Source organism: Mixophyes fleayi, chromosome 7 (assembly GCF_038048845.1).
Source record: "Mixophyes fleayi isolate aMixFle1 chromosome 7, aMixFle1.hap1, whole genome shotgun sequence".
Lineage (NCBI taxonomy): Eukaryota > Metazoa > Chordata > Amphibia > Anura > Limnodynastidae > Mixophyes > Mixophyes fleayi.
The window spans coordinates 38,146,542-38,162,406 of NC_134408.1; the positions used below are offsets into that span (position 1 = coordinate 38,146,542).

At 41.6% G+C, this 15,865-nt stretch overlaps 1 protein-coding gene across 3 annotated transcripts in view; it reads right to left on the reverse strand.

The window, feature by feature from the left end:
- The window catches only part of VWA3A (von Willebrand factor A domain containing 3A), a 99,131-nt gene that overhangs the window by 68,953 nt on the left and 14,313 nt on the right, over positions 1-15,865 (reverse strand). For all 3 annotated transcript variants that reach the window (XM_075179706.1, XM_075179705.1, XM_075179707.1), the window contains exons 4-12: positions 14,863-14,987; positions 13,872-13,949; positions 12,246-12,300; positions 11,493-11,591; positions 4,215-4,321; positions 3,353-3,478; positions 2,129-2,228; positions 1,920-1,985; positions 1,684-1,815 (exon numbers count right to left, since the gene is read on the reverse strand). In XM_075179706.1, the coding sequence (XP_075035807.1) occupies positions 1,684-1,815; positions 1,920-1,985; positions 2,129-2,228; positions 3,353-3,478; positions 4,215-4,321; positions 11,493-11,591; positions 12,246-12,300; positions 13,872-13,949; positions 14,863-14,987 (888 nt within the window). The remainder of the gene's footprint in view (positions 1-1,683; positions 1,816-1,919; positions 1,986-2,128; positions 2,229-3,352; positions 3,479-4,214; positions 4,322-11,492; positions 11,592-12,245; positions 12,301-13,871; positions 13,950-14,862; positions 14,988-15,865) is intronic.

The following is a 15,865-nucleotide window of genomic DNA, read 5'->3' on the forward strand; positions in this document are numbered from 1 at the left end:
GAGTTGTGTTTGACCGACAATCTTCCTGCATATGTTTCAGCCTCACAACCTACTCTGTGCTGGTAGCAGACCCTTCTCATTTCAGCAGACCGTCCTCCGGCCATATGCAATCTAGTCCTTACTAACCTAATCACACCAGTGGAGAGATCAGATCACTGCCTCATAAAAGATCAGCACACACACCTTCTAAAATACTCTGGGCTGTTGTGCATATTCCAATGATCTGATTGGCTACTGTTGTTCTATCCCCGCCCACTTGAAAACAAGGTATACACGGACAAACAAGAGATGAAGACCCTTGTCAAACTCATCGTATAACTCTGTCGCGCTGGTCAAACCACCATAAAGATCATATGACGTTCCACATGCTAGATGTATGGATGCAGTATGGGATATCATCATAAAGTCAGATATTTAGAAACAAGAACTGGCTTAACCATGGCTATGTCTTTCCTCTTTTTTCCAGAGGCCTTGACGTTCATCATAATAGTAAAGGGCCAGAAAATATAAATGTTTTCAGTTCCCATTGTTAATACAACTAACCTGCACTGCTGCTTTTGCTGTGTAGGGCTACTCTAAGAGGCCCTGCAGGGGGACACAGATAACCCGCACTGTGAATTTATGTTGGGCTTCCATGTCTAACAGTGTAATCTACAGCCAGACTGCAGTGCTGGAGGGCTTCTGTGATGGAGCATCATAGCTGTCGAAGGCTTTTGAAACCATTTGGTTAATATAATACAGCTGCTATGCACCATCTACTCTGGTTCTTAATGACCTCATACTAGAGGTCATTAAGAACCAGAAAAATGTAAGACTCTTGTGACTCATGTAAGATGTGAATGAGCCTACAGGAAATGGAAATGGTAATACATTAACGTGATAGAAGGCAGACCATTCTACTTTTGCCTGGCATACACAGTCCTTTGAATCCGCAATCTGAAAATGGTCATGTAAATCGAAAGTAATGGTTCCCAGCCATCAGTAAATTTACAGTCACTTAAAAATATGCCAAACTTCCCTCTGCCAGTAAGAAAAGATATAGATTAGTGAGACGCCTACTCCATGCTTACAGTTCTAACATACATAGCCTACACCACATCAGAGGATTTTATGTCTGAACCCTTACTTACAATCCTCAGACCACAGTTCCCTCTGATGCTAAAGTTTACACATGTTGGTACCTTTATTATGTAGAATTTTATAAATAACAATTTAGTAATTTAATAAAAATGTTGGTGATCAGTCTTTTTTTTTTTTTTTAAATAAATGGTTATTACAAATATTTTTATGTACTACAAGAAGCACTGCATATAATGGCATATGGATGGAGGCAATGGGCCTGATTAATTAAGGAGAGTTAAGCAAAAAATTAAGTAAGTTTTCTTACTTAAGTTTTCTGGACAAAACCATGTTGCAATGCAAGGGGTGCAAATTAGGTTTTTATTTTGCACATAAGGAAAATACTGGCTGTTTTTTCATGTAGCACACAAATACTTGATAGCTTATTTGTACACTGAAATTTAAAGTTGATATAGGACATCCGCTTCCCCAAATATAAATCTGCCATCACATTTTAAATTTACCTCCCCTCCAATGCGACATGGATGTGCCTTACTGGCTTACTTTTGCTTAACTTTCTTTAATGAATCAGCTCCAATGTGTCCAGAAATAGAATCATCTCACCTCCTGCATTATACTGATAAGTGTGTCATCCAGTCTTCCTTGCTGCATTTCCTTGATCCTGTCCAAGATGTCAATAGCTTTCTGTACCTCTTTGAACAGTAACTTAATATCAGTGCTGGCATAGATTTCATCCTGTTACAAATGACAGCAGAGAGAACTGATATCAAAGCACATGATACAATATTGGTAATGGATCATTGGAATGAGAATCCACAAGAACCTCCAATATATTTTACCTCTTTCCATGATGAAAAGCAATGAAAATGACCTCCAACTGTGTCAGCCAGTCTCTGTAAATCAGCCTATTGTGGGATAAACATAATATATTCTTATTCCATTTAAACTGCTGGAAAATACTTGTTTGCAATAAACCTCACAGGACATGTGAATAGTTATTGTTCAGTATCTTGCAGTTCACAAGTTAAGAAACCACACACAAAACTACCTGCCCAATGCTGTCAAATGCAACTATGTGGAATTGGAGATGTTTTCCCAGAGTGCACTGCAGGAGGTAGTCAGATAAGACATCGGATGTCTGGTCAGGGCTACCAATAAAAAAAACAACAAGAAGTGTAATCAGAGAAAGTCCAACATTGATGGGATGAACTTTAAACAATACGTTGAAATGAGGATAGTAATATCTGAATTATTGTTAAATGTAGCAAGTGACACATATCTTACTGAAAGCAAAAAAAAGGGTGTTGAGCCAATCAGGAAACTAAGCAGGGAATCGACTGTATTATACCCTTTAGCACAGAGGGTGAATTGGCTCACAGAGGGGGAGCACAGAGGGTGAATTGGCTCACGGAGAGGGGGGGGGGGTCTACAAAGGGTTGACTGGTAGAAACAATGATAGAAATTTGCTATTTTTTATTAATTTACCAGTCGATTTTCTAATCAGTGGTTTTTATCATTATTGCTGCAAGTCAACCTTAGTATATCTGTATTGTATCTTAATCCAACCATGTAAATCTGTACACAGTTGAAATGCACATGCTGCACAACTGCAGGACAGAGGTAAATTAGTGCATCCATACAGCCTGTTTATTTGAGTTTTATTTGCATCCCATAGATTGTAAGCTTTCAAGCAGGGTTCTCTTACCTCTCTGTCTATGTATTACCCAGTATTGTCTTATCAATGTTTGTTCCCAATTGTAAAGCATTACGGAATTTGCTGGCGCTATATAAGTAAATGTTGATGATGTTGATGATGTCTGGTCTGGTAATGCGAGCTATGACGTGCTGTCATTTTTTTAAAAAAAAATAGTGTTTGTTTAAACATCCTGCAGGGGTCACTGTTTCTATTTTTCTGCATACAGAGAGGTAAGGGGTCTATTTACTAAGCTACCGGTTTGAAAAAGTGGAGATGTTGCCAACCAATCAGATTCTAGCTGTCATTTATATAGTACATTCTACAAAATGACAGCTAGAATCTGATTGGTTGCTATAGACAACATTTCCACTTTTTCAAAACTGCAGTTTAGTAAATATACACCTTAGTCTGTGACTAAACAATGACCTAAACAATGACCTAACAGCACACTAACACAAAGGAGCATCAACAAAACAAAGCATTAAACAGCATTCCTCTAATACAACCTTCCCCACATGCTCACAACCTTGCCCCTGCATACAAATCTGTTTTTCATAAGACATCTCATAATCCTACCAGTTGCTGACAATAATGACAAGAGAATCCAGATCTTGGATCTGCAGAGCTTTCCGTAGCGCTAGAAGTAAGTTACAACCACCTCGAGGTTGTAACTCTTGAATCCACTGTCTGGCTTCGTGCAGGCTGCAGATATGACAGATAATAATTTGTATTAAAATGGTGATCGAATTACCGTACAAAACAAATCCTTTTGCTACAAGGTGGTGTTGACCCAGTCTTCAAAAAGAACTCTGGTCGGCAGGGGAAAATACAAGGTTAGGATGCCCAAACATGGGCAAATCTAGTCGCTTGCCCTGAACAATGAGCAGCTGTGTTTGTCCCAATTTGGCCATACATGTGGGTGCTTTGGCACTTATGTTCAGCGACCAGATAATATGGGGCACAGTTACTGTAGAGAGTGGATGACCACACATACTGGAATACTGTTGTCATCAGCTGACTGGATTTTCAAACAGTATAGACGGAAAACTACTTTTAAGCCCATGTTGCAGATTCCCATTCTCCTTGCACTTGCTACAAACATCTTAGCCAAGGAAGTACGATCCCTGAGGTAGCATTCAGGCAGGTTCAGTAGAACACTGGAAATTCTAAACAAGGAAAGAATGTCGATCTTAAACTCTCTGTGTGACGTGCACTAAGAGCTTTTAGTCAAACTTGTACACAAAAACTTGTACAAACTTGTACACAAAATAGCCATTTTGGAACACCTGGATGGGATAACTGGCTAAATGCATCTCTGGATTTGGTGCCTTAATACTATGGAATACACCTTCCAGATGACGTTAAGATCAATAAACAAGCAGACCGCAGTGTCATAATAAACCAGAATAATAATAATAATCCAGATGAAGATACTTACGTACGTATGTTAACATCTTGTGTAGACTCCCAGAGACATGAGACATCGGTTCCAAATGACATCAGGAACATCTGGTCCTTATAGCACAGCTGCTCATCTACAAGGCACTAAATATTCATAATAATAATAATAATAATAATAATAATAATAATAATAACTAGCTCATCCATTCTCCAGTACCACCTCTAAGCTAGTAAATATACCTCTCCTCCGCTGAGTTCTCCTCCGGCTGTCTTGATGACCAACTGTCTCTCTGCTATTTCCACATGAATGTTCCATTGCTACCTAAGGCTCAACATGTCCAAAACAGAGCTTTTCACCTCCCAGAGTCACCATCTCCCCTCAAATCTCCCTAACACATCTGTACCTGCTTCAATCCACCCTAAATTCTATGGCAAGACTTATACTCCTCTATCAACATTCAACATCGTCCGCACCACTTGGCAAATCCCTACACTTGCTGCCCATATTGTCCAAAATCCAAGTCAAATGACTCACCCTCATCTACAAAGCACTCAACACCACCCTTTCCTTCATGTCAAACCTCATCTTGAAATACTCGCCCCCATACTCTGTGAGATCTACCTCTGACATGTTCCACACGTCCTCTCCGATAACCAGCTCTCAGTCTACAAGATTTCTCCCATGCTACCTACGCAAATCCCTAGCCACGCCAGATCAGCCTTCAAATCAGAAATCCCACCTCTTTACTAGAGTCTACCCTACTCTCACCTATACTACTATATGTCACGGGCACTAGGAGTTCTACCCAGGATTCAACAGATGATAATGCTTACCAGAGGGGCAGGGTTTACACAGCGATCCTCTGGGCAGTAGGGTGAATAGTAGGAACGTTATATAACAGCGGATGGAGAGAGAATGCCAATGGAATAGATAGGAGTCAGCGACTTGCAGCTATAATGGTGTCACTCACCGGACTGTGAGTGCTTCTTCCCGGACATTTAGGAACCGTGGTCGTCCTCCATCCTGAGGGACTGCGCATGCGCAGCTCTTTCTAATCCTTCAGTGTATGTTCCTTTAACTTAATTGGCAGATCAGGCAACACTCCCTATATTAAGCACCTGTGGTCAACACCACGTTGCCTGATCTTGGAGTCTCATTCCCCATGAGTCTCTGAAGGTGTTTCCTCGTTTATTCAGCGCTGCTGATTCCTGTGGTTTACAAACCACTTCTACCTCTGTGGTTTCCAAACCACTTCTACTACTGTGGTTCCCATACCACATCTACCCTTCTGTGTATCATCGTGACTGTGAGCGGATTCCTATCCGCTGCCTCCGTGCACTACAGTCTTCAATCCACATCCACTCACCTGTTCATCATCGTGACTGTTAGCTGATTCCTATCCGCTGCCTCCGTGCACTACAGTCTTCAACCTGCAACTCGTCTGTGTTTCATCGTGACTGTTAGCTGATTCCTATCCGCTGCCTCCGTGCACTACAGTCTTCAATCCACATCCACTCACCTGTTCATCATCGTGACTGTTAGCTGATTCCTATCCGCTGCCTCCGTGCACTACAGTCTTCAACCTGCAACTCGTCTGTGTTTCATCGTGACTGTTTGGCTGATTCCTATCCGCTGCCTCTGTGCGCTTCAGTCTTCAGTTCATCTCAACTCTCCCGTGTTTCCTCGAGACTGCTGCCACTATTGCTATCCGCTACTCTCCGTGATCAACAGTTCCAGTTCAACTCTGCTCTCCCGTGTGCCATCGTTACTGCACCTGCTGGTTGCTATTGGCTACCTCCGTGTGTCCGCAGAGACCTGCTGCTGCTACTCCTCAGCTCTACTCATCCATCTACTGCTGATCCGCTCTCCACGCCTTCCTGTGTTCCCGCTGGTCTCTACCCGCCTGTCAGCATTGGATTCGTGTCTCTCTACTTTCCCCTCTGCTAGACCATCGCCATTCTCCAGGGTCCTCCAGGAGTCCAGTTCCACGCTCTACTGATTCCTGTATATTGTTTCCCTGCTGGTCTACCTACCTGTGCGCTGCACCTACTAGACCACCGCTTCACCCATCCAGGGACTTTGTATCCTGCCGGCCTCCGGCCGTTCAGGTATCTCTGCACTCCTGTCTGACTGCCTGCTTCTGAACCACGGTATGCATACTTCTCATTGACTGTGCTGGTGTATTGCATATCTTGCTAGACTGTGTTGGTTCTCCTCTGGAGTTTGCTATCCGCTGAGTCTATTGCCATCATTGACTGTGTTAGCTTTTGCCCGGATAGTTTCTGTGACTTTGTATTATTGCAGTGCTGTTCAGTCATATATATATATATATATATATATTGTGCATATTACTGTGGATCAAGTTTAAGGTGCCGTGTATATCTTGTGTTGCAGTCTCTCCCCGTGCACCTCCTCACATATATATTTCAGTGGTACAACTTGCTAGTGGCAGACCACTGATCCCTGTTTCCAGTATCACCTGTTCCAGTATCCTCTCACATAGCAGTGGTACAACTTGCTAAACGCAGACCACTGACTCCCCGGATACCTCCACTTGGATTCCATTCCTTCACTCAGACAGCGGTACAACTTGCTACCGCAGACCACTGACTACCTGCACGTGTCCTTTGTCCATACAGTTCCTCGTGTATTATTACCTCCATATTGCCAGTGCTGCTAGTCATAGACTTTCCTGAGCATCTCATCATCTGCTATTTCCTGTTCCGTGATCACCCTGCTACCAGAGTACCATATTACCATCTATACTGCTCTGGTAAGCCTATCACCTGGTGATCCCTGGGTAAAGACTCCTAGTGCCCGTGACAAATGGTAGGAAAGTCAGCGACTTGCAACTATAGTGGAGAGGCAGGTGTCAACCAAGAAGAGCAGAACGGACGTGAATAGGTGAAGGAAGGTAACGGGAGAGTCAGTGGTCTGTGGATAGCAAGTTGTACCACTGCTGTGATGAGAAGACTTGTCCAGGTGCAGGTAGGTAGCGGGAGAGTTAGTGGTCTGTGGATAGCAAGTTGTACCACTGCTGTGATGGGAAGACTTGTCCAGGTGCAGGTAGGTAGCGGAGGAGACAGTGGTCTGCGGATAGCAAGTTGTACCACTGCTGTGATGGGAAGACTTGTCCAGGTGCGGGTAGGTAGCGGAGGAGTCAGTGGTCTGCGGATAGCACTTGTACCACTGCTGTGATGGGAGGACTTGTCCAGGTGCAGGTAGGTAGCGGGGAAGTCAGTGGTCTGCGGATAGCAAGTTGTACCACTGCTGTGATGGGAAGACTTGTCCAGGTGCAGGTAGGTAGCGGGGAAGTCAGTGGTCTGTGGATAGCAAGTTGTACCACTGCTGTGATGGGAAGACTTGTCCAGGTGCAGGTAGGTAGCGGAGGAGACAGTGGTCTGCGGATAGCAAGTTGTACCACTGCTGTGATGGGAAGACTTGTCCAGGTGCAGGTAGGTAGCGGGGAAGTCAGTGGTCTGTGGATAGCAAGTTGTACCACTGCTGTGATGGGAAGACATGTCCAGGTGCAGGTAGGTAGCGGGGAAGTCAGTGGTCTGCGGATAGCAAGTTGTACCACTACGAGGAGGTGAGGACTTGTCCAGGTGCAGATAAGTAGAGAAATAGTAAGAGTCTATGGCTGTATGTATACAGCTGGAGAGCAGAGAAGCTTGTCCAAACAGATATGCAGAGTAACAGCTAATAGTCTATAGCGGGTATGTACACCGCTGCTGAGTAGAGAAACTTGTCCAAACAAATATGCAGGATAACAGCTAATAGTCAATAACAAGTATGCATACCGCTGCTGAGTAGAGAAGCTTGACCAGGTGCAGGAGAGCTGGGAGGCTGTAGCGGGTATGGGAACCGCCGGTGAGCAGAGCAGGTAATCCAGCAGGAAGCAGAAGATACGAGCAGGAGAACTATGAGTCTGTAGCGGGTATGGGAACCGCCGATGAGCAGAGCAGGTAATCCAGCAGGGAACTGAAGATACGAGCAGGACACTGGAAACACCTTCAGAGACTCACAGGGAGTGAGACTCATGATCAGGCAACGATACAACGGCCACAGGTGCCTTAAATAGGGAGAGGTGATTGATCCACCAATTAGGTTAAAAGCAAGGTCATAAGAGTTCAGGGATCCTGCACATGCGCAGTCCTATCAAGATGGCGGACGTCCGCGGCTCAGGACAGGCGCCGGCAGGAAGGAGAGAGAACCACGCACAAGAGCAGAGGCACTCACTGTCCGGTGAGTGACACTATACTGTCGTTGCTGTCCCAAGCTCACCCAATAAACCGTAGGCAATAAATCACTTATAATAAATGATACGATGGTAAGGTGGGGGGGAGAGTGGGAAAGCAGGAGCATAAGGGAACGGGCGACATTGTTTCCAATTTTTCGATAGTTCGTGGAATATGTGCCTGTAACAAACTAACAAATGAGCCAAGTGGGCAAGGACTATAGCTTAATCGTGTCAAAGGGCAAACAATGGGGTTTCTTTGAAATACATCCAGTTGAACCATAGGGTGCAGTAGTCAGAGAACTTGTCAGGTCATCCATGGACATGTAAAAGTCCACTCTTGCGAACCATTCATTTATAGACTGCAGGTTTGGAGATCTCCAGTGAACCAGTATCGCAGCCTTCACAGCACAATTAAAATATTCCAGAATGGATTTCTTGTACTGAGAGATGCCCATTTCAGTAGTATGAGGCAGCCAAAAACTTGGACAATTTGAAACCCCGGTGATATGAGTATCACTGCTTCCCAGAACGGGAGTAGTAGAGTGCATTCCCACTAAATATGCAGTGGAGAGCCAGGAGCCAAATTACACCTCCAACATTGATCGGTAAAGCCAGGTACATCTTGGCCAACAGGCTGGGACACTAGTACCACCTGGATAGGACTTTATATAGTTTCTATAACTGTCATGCCAGTTATGTTCCGAGATGACTATTCCAAAGTCGTGTTCCCAGTCACTCCGCTTTCCTCTCTTCATTAAGAATTCATGATGGCGTTGACCTATATGCAGTCATTTAAATTAAGTGCACTGAATTATGTATAAAAGCAGCAATGGTAGGACTGCGCTCACTCTCAGAAGGCAAGAGCTGCAATAATACAGGGTATCCCTCCCTGGAGGGATACCACAGTGGAACGCACGCCGCATCGATCCTCAGTGTACACTACCATCCTCATACCCGTCCGACTACACGGTTTTGAAGATCACATCTACCCCCTTACCTGGACAATTAGATAGGACTCCAAGGCCTCATCACCCTCCTCCAAATCAGGACGAGTTACATATAAGGGAACAGTGAGTCTCCATTGGGTTAAGCACCCTTGTCTTATCCAATTCCTCCCATTTACCAAGACTCTTTCGCTTAACTTTACACTGACATTTCATTGGATCCTCCAGTCTTCATAGGTTGGACTGGTGTTAGGTGGCATCACGTGATGACCGATTTTATTGCAATTTTGCACAATTGATACAAACATGAGAATGGGACTATTTTAATTCCATTTAATTTCCTTTTAATTTAATTTAATTTCATTTCATTCCCTCTTATTTTGAGAATCATTATTTTCCATGTATGTTCATCCATTAGCTGGTTGTTGGTGTAATGTGATTTTTATTGTTTGTATTTTTCACCCTTATGTAGCAACAAATACGCTTTTTATTCACATCCTATCAGTACAACGTCATAGTTGAATAACTAGGCACATAGAAATCACTCCAGTGGTATACATTCACCTTCACTTCACCATTTATTTGACATATTGGAACATTCAATAACCGCTTTCCCTAAAGAAACATCTTATTTCCCCTTCTTACACTAACACTATACAAATCTGACCCATCTAAGTCAATTGAGCGCATAATTATTTTTGTACTTATCACTGAATTGTGTATATTTATATATAAGTACTGTGATTCTTTTGCATTTATTCTTAAACTTACCTCCAAATATATTTACATTTGCATTTATTTTTGTGTTCGCACACTTATCAATTTACACACACCATCTTTTGCGCCTAGAGAAGCCTTACAAATCAACAACAATAATAATAATAATAATAATAATAATAAAGTATACTACTTCACTCACCAAAGAGTGTATAAACCAAAATGATAACAAGTTTGTAAGTAGTTAATTTTTCCTTTTCCTGTAGAGAAATTAAATGCGGCTATGTCTACTTATGTAAATTGATTGGATGAAGGCAGAAGGGCTTAGAAATGGAAAGCTGGATGTAGTCACAATATTCTCTGGGTACATCTATCTTCACAGCTGCAGCAAGGCAACATTACATTAAGTCAAACCCCAGAAAAAGTCCACGGCCAGCCAAGCAGAATAACATTAATCATTTATAATAGCAGCATTAAAAACGGGATTGAAATGGTGACAGCAAGATTGAAATCCAAAAAAACATGACCCTCTTGGGTGAACCATGTTAGGTTGTTGATTTGAATTTGTAATAGATGATTTATTTTATGACCATCTGGCAGGTGCTCACTTTTTCTGGGATTGTAATTACTCTAGCATGTGTATACTAAAGGACCTTGATCGACGTAAAAACACTATATAGAGCATAACTAAAACAGAGTGGGAATGGCTTGTCTCTTTATGGCGGCTGCTACCTGTGTACCTTATGTAGGGCAACCCCCAAGTTATATGTCTGGGGAAAAGATGCATTCATGTTTAATGTGCTCCAAATTACAGTCAGTGAGAAAGAAAAATGACAGGGTATGACTGAGGCCTAACAAGACAATTTCTGACCACAAGAAGGCAGTACATACACCTACTATATTTCTAGAATCTAGAACATTGCTGGTTTTAAGAATCGATTAACCGGGGCAGAACAGTGCATTGCAGAGCCCCATAGCAAGATTTTGGGGGAGGTCCTTGTATGCATCTCCAGCCTTCTGGCTGAAGCTTTATTGCACATTCACTGGACCTGCTCATGCTCAGAAGCAGCCCTCGCTCAGATGAGATCTGGAATAGTCAGCCCATCCCCCCAGGCCTGTAGCGGCTACACACCAGTAGTTGTGGCATTTCTGCCCTATATAAACAATGGAAGTAAAATACATTTCCCTGCAGCTGACAAGTAAGGTGGGTATTGTAAACCTACCAGTGATTTAATGAACTGGAATAATTAATGGCTGGGATTTTTTTCACTGTAATATTTATCAAAATATTATTTTTGTATATCTCATGTTAAGCATATTACAGTAATCTATAGACAAAACAGTCAGCTAATGATAAAATCAATTTGCTACACTACTGCTTAGTTTACATGCATAGATATGTCAATTAATTACCAAGAGGCCTCTTAAGAAATCCATTCTCCTTGGCCCACAGTTCAGATGAGATGAATCGATCAGCAATCCTACATTTTTTCCTTTTACAAGGCCAAACATCTACAAAATAAAACGAAGACTATGCTTTTTACGGGGAAACATTATCAAGTAATAATTCAAAAAAGGGGAAACATAGCAAATGGAACCTTTTATGAGCCTGGATTGGTAGGCTGTATGCACAGAATGTTATTATAACTACAAGTTATAACTACAAAGATTATAGAAAATAAAGCACTTTCATGGTTGCTTTATAATAGAACATTAAATGGCCACAAGCTCTCTAGTCTTTATCCCTGGTCAACACTGTGCAAGGAAATGCAGAGAATGACAATCATTTGCCCAGGGTCCCAACCCTGAAGTGTGCCCCCAAGTTCTGTCCTCCGCTACTTGTAAACTGTATACTTTCCTTAAGGAACACAACCATATACCTCCCAACATTTAGACATGTTAAATAGGGATAAAATAATCCCCATGACGATCTGCCCAGAAACACCCACTTTTGGGCGAAACTCCACCCACTGTCATGATAGCCTTGCCCCAACTGAGATCTACAAATAGTGAATGTGCCGCCAAAATCGGGACAGTGGGGAGGTAGCAACCTAACAGACCCAAAGTACATATTTATATCTCCATTGTCACGTCACAATACAGCAGTAACTGTGATTCGTTCTGTATGTATCGCATCCATCACAGTGGAATTACTTTTTGAATTACCTTCCTGCTGCCCTCCATCAGCCAGCGAATCCTTTTATGGCAATGTTCAATAGTCCTACAAAACATAAAACGTGGCAAAAAAAATAAAAATGAAAAACAAGCCAGAATTTGTGGACAGGAAACAGCACAGGACTGTAAAAGCCGTCATCCGAATGTTAGTCATTTAGATTAGCAATGCACTGTAGCTGCATAATGCTGGGAAAACATTTTAATTGATGTATTTGTGGAATAAAATCAGATTAATATTGAAGTGCCAGAGTCTAATATGGCCAGAGGCCAGGGGATTAAATTGAATGGGGGTATGTAGGCCACCTTCGTTTCATTTACAAGGACTCCCTGGGTTTCCGAAAATGGAAAAAGTGCTACCAGTATTGCATGACATTCCCATAGAAATATACACAATCATATACCACTGAGTACTGACTTCATCCTTTCACCCTTCCTTCAGTTCTATATTCCCTTTGCTTAAAAAAATCCTAATAAAAAAACACTAATATAACGTAATACCTTACTGTTGGTTTACTGTATTATACAGACTGAACACATTTGGAATTGTAAATTAAAAAGTAATCTGGCTCTTAGGGGCATATTCACTTGTTACAATATCCCGCCGCGTAAAAACTACTACCGTTATTACGGTAATAGTTAGCTGGAAATCCAGCGAGAAAACTACCGTAATAACGGTAATAGTGCGCGCGCCGCGAGATTTTCGGCATTTCCGCCGACAATTGAATATGCCCCTTAGACTTTAAAGGGGGTATTTACTAAACTGCGCGTTTGAAAAAGTAGAGATGTTGAGATGTACAGATGTTGCCTATAGCAACCAGTCAGATTCTAGTTATCATTTATTTAGTGTATTCTACAAAATGACAGCTAGAATCTGATTTTTTGATATCTCCACTTTTTCAAACCCGCAGTTTAGGAAATATACCCCATTGACTTTAAAAAAAAAATAATTCAAGCCCTGGCTTATGACATATGAGGGGTAAACGGAGAAAACTTACTTCCATTTAACTAATTTCAGCAACAATTTGCCAGTTTTAGACGGCAAAAAAAAAAAAGAATATGTCAGTGCAACAATCCTGGTGATACTCAGCCCTGATTGTGCTCAGGGCCGCTGTTGGTAGAGATTTCCCAGTCTCTTACAAAGACTCTAATCAAGAAATAACTTCAGCGCTCAACTCAGGAAATACAGAACACTCCAAATTAAACCTTATTAAGATCTTATGCATAAGAAAACAATTACATGGATTCACAATATGTAATATAGTTCAAAACACTTATTTAAACCTATTTATGTTCAATCAGTATGTTGTTATGATCAATCCGGTGAATGTCGGGTGTCTTTCATAATTGTCCACACGTGTAATTGTTTTCATACGAACAAGATCTTAATAACGTTTAGTTTGTAGTGTTTTTGTAGTGTTCCATGTATCCTGAATTTGTCAGTCTTGCCTGCAGTCTCGAAACTGTGTTACTCCTGCCTATTGTGACTTTGAACACTGTATTACAGGTGAACAACAACCTCTGTCTCATTTTCCAGGTGTTTATATATATATATATAGATATAGATATAGATATAAAATTTAGGACTTGTTAATTTAATTCTGAAAGCTTTCTACTTACTCATGTATTTTGATTGTAAATTCGTTTATGGTCTCAGCAGTAAATTCAATCTGTTTTGATGAATGTTTTGAAGATTTCCTTGAAAAAAGAAATCAGGATCTTAAATTAGTACAAGCTGTCCGTTCTGAAAGTAGTCCCTGAAAAAGGACGTAATTGTTATAACAGAATTCGCACCAACATGCTTGTTCTCAAGTGGATGTTTACATATCGCTGGACTTATATCAAGACAAGCGTATAGTTTTTTACCTTCGTACAGAATGATTTGGTGCTGTATTTTGCCTGACTCATTTACTTTAAAGTTTATAGCAGCCTATGGATTATTTACACACTGTTTTATTCTGATTCTGACAACCCAGTCACAGATCTGTAAATGTAGAAGCGCTGTGCTTCTAACATAGGGGAACAGGTAAGGCAGAGATGCCGCCAGTTAAAAGGAGGCTAGAGGAAGACTTGAAGTAGATGTCTCCTGCACATCAGCATGTGTCCAATCTCTACATTAAAAAAGTATAACTCTTGTTTCTATATAGATCAATGAGTGCAGGTGAAAGGTGTAATTTAATGCCCTGAAAGTCTCCTAGATATCTTGCAATGGAAGCTGTTCCTTAGCGCCCACTGAGAGCTACGTATGACTTTGCTGTGTGCTTGCTTCCTAGTTAAACCATGCAAAATTATAGGAGAAAAACGGGAAAGTATAAATGAATAAAGGGGCTATCCTTAGTAGTGGGTCTTTAACGTGACATTTCATAGTTCCCACCATGAATATTTCAGGCCTATCAGCAACCCACAAATCTAGACACAAATTGATTTCATGAGGGCAGTTCCAGAGCCAAGAAGTGGACGTGCACCTTGTAATATGCCAGGCTTATGTGCAAAATAATGAATTAATTTGCACCCCTTGCATTGTAACATGGTTTGTCCAGGATCAAATTTACTCGTTTTTTTGCCTTGCTCTCCTTAATGACTCAGGCCCTCAAAGTTCGAGCTCACTCACATGACAACGCGTCCCAGTTTTAGTAGATCCTGGATGGTGAGATGTCTGGACTCTATGCCGTGGCAGTGAATCCATTCTTCAGAGGGCTGTCTATCACTCTGTCCATTTTCTGTATTTGTCACTTTCTGCAGATCAGTTGGAGCAAGTAAACAATGAGTTATTAGTTGTTTCTGACATGTCCAAGACAAATAGCACATGACATTATATGACATGTATGATTTCACAGCAAGAAATATACTATAATACACATTAAGTGCAAATTTTTTTCACACCACTAATGAGATTATACCCCAGAGACTGACTGAAAGTGACAGAACGGGCAGCACGGTGGCTAAGTGGTTAGCACTTCTGCCTCACAGCGCTGGGGTCATGAGTTCAATTCCCAACCATGGCCTTATCTGTGTGGAGTTTGCATGTTCTCCCTGTGTTTGCGTGGGTTTCCTCCGGGTGCTCCGGTTTCCTCCCACATTCCAAAAACATACTGATAGGTTAATTGGCTGCTATCAAAATTGACCCTAGTCTCTCTCCGTCTGTCTGTGTGTGTGTGTGTGTGTGTGTATATTAGGGAATTTAGACTGTAAGCTCCAATGGAGCAGGGACTGATGTGAATGAGTTCTCTGTACAGCGCTGTGGAATCAGTGGCGCTATATAAATAAATGATGATGATGATGACAGAACACTGATGTTAAGATATATTGGCCCGGGACAAAAGCATTGAATGCAGAATTTTGAAGCCATAGCATTGAATTAAATTGTACATTTCAGCTCGTGTATATTATTTATTGTACACAGAGACTCCTCTGCGTAAGACTTTGCCTGGTATCAGAGCTCACCAAGCTGATATTAATACCACTGTAGATTAAAATAAATAGACAGTAACAATATATTACCTGAAGACCTTGTACCCATGGCGTTAATATCATGTGTTTTATTAGTGCTTTTAAAGCTAGAGCAATACATGTAAATGGGTTTAACAATAGAACCCATCGGTTTTCATCATACC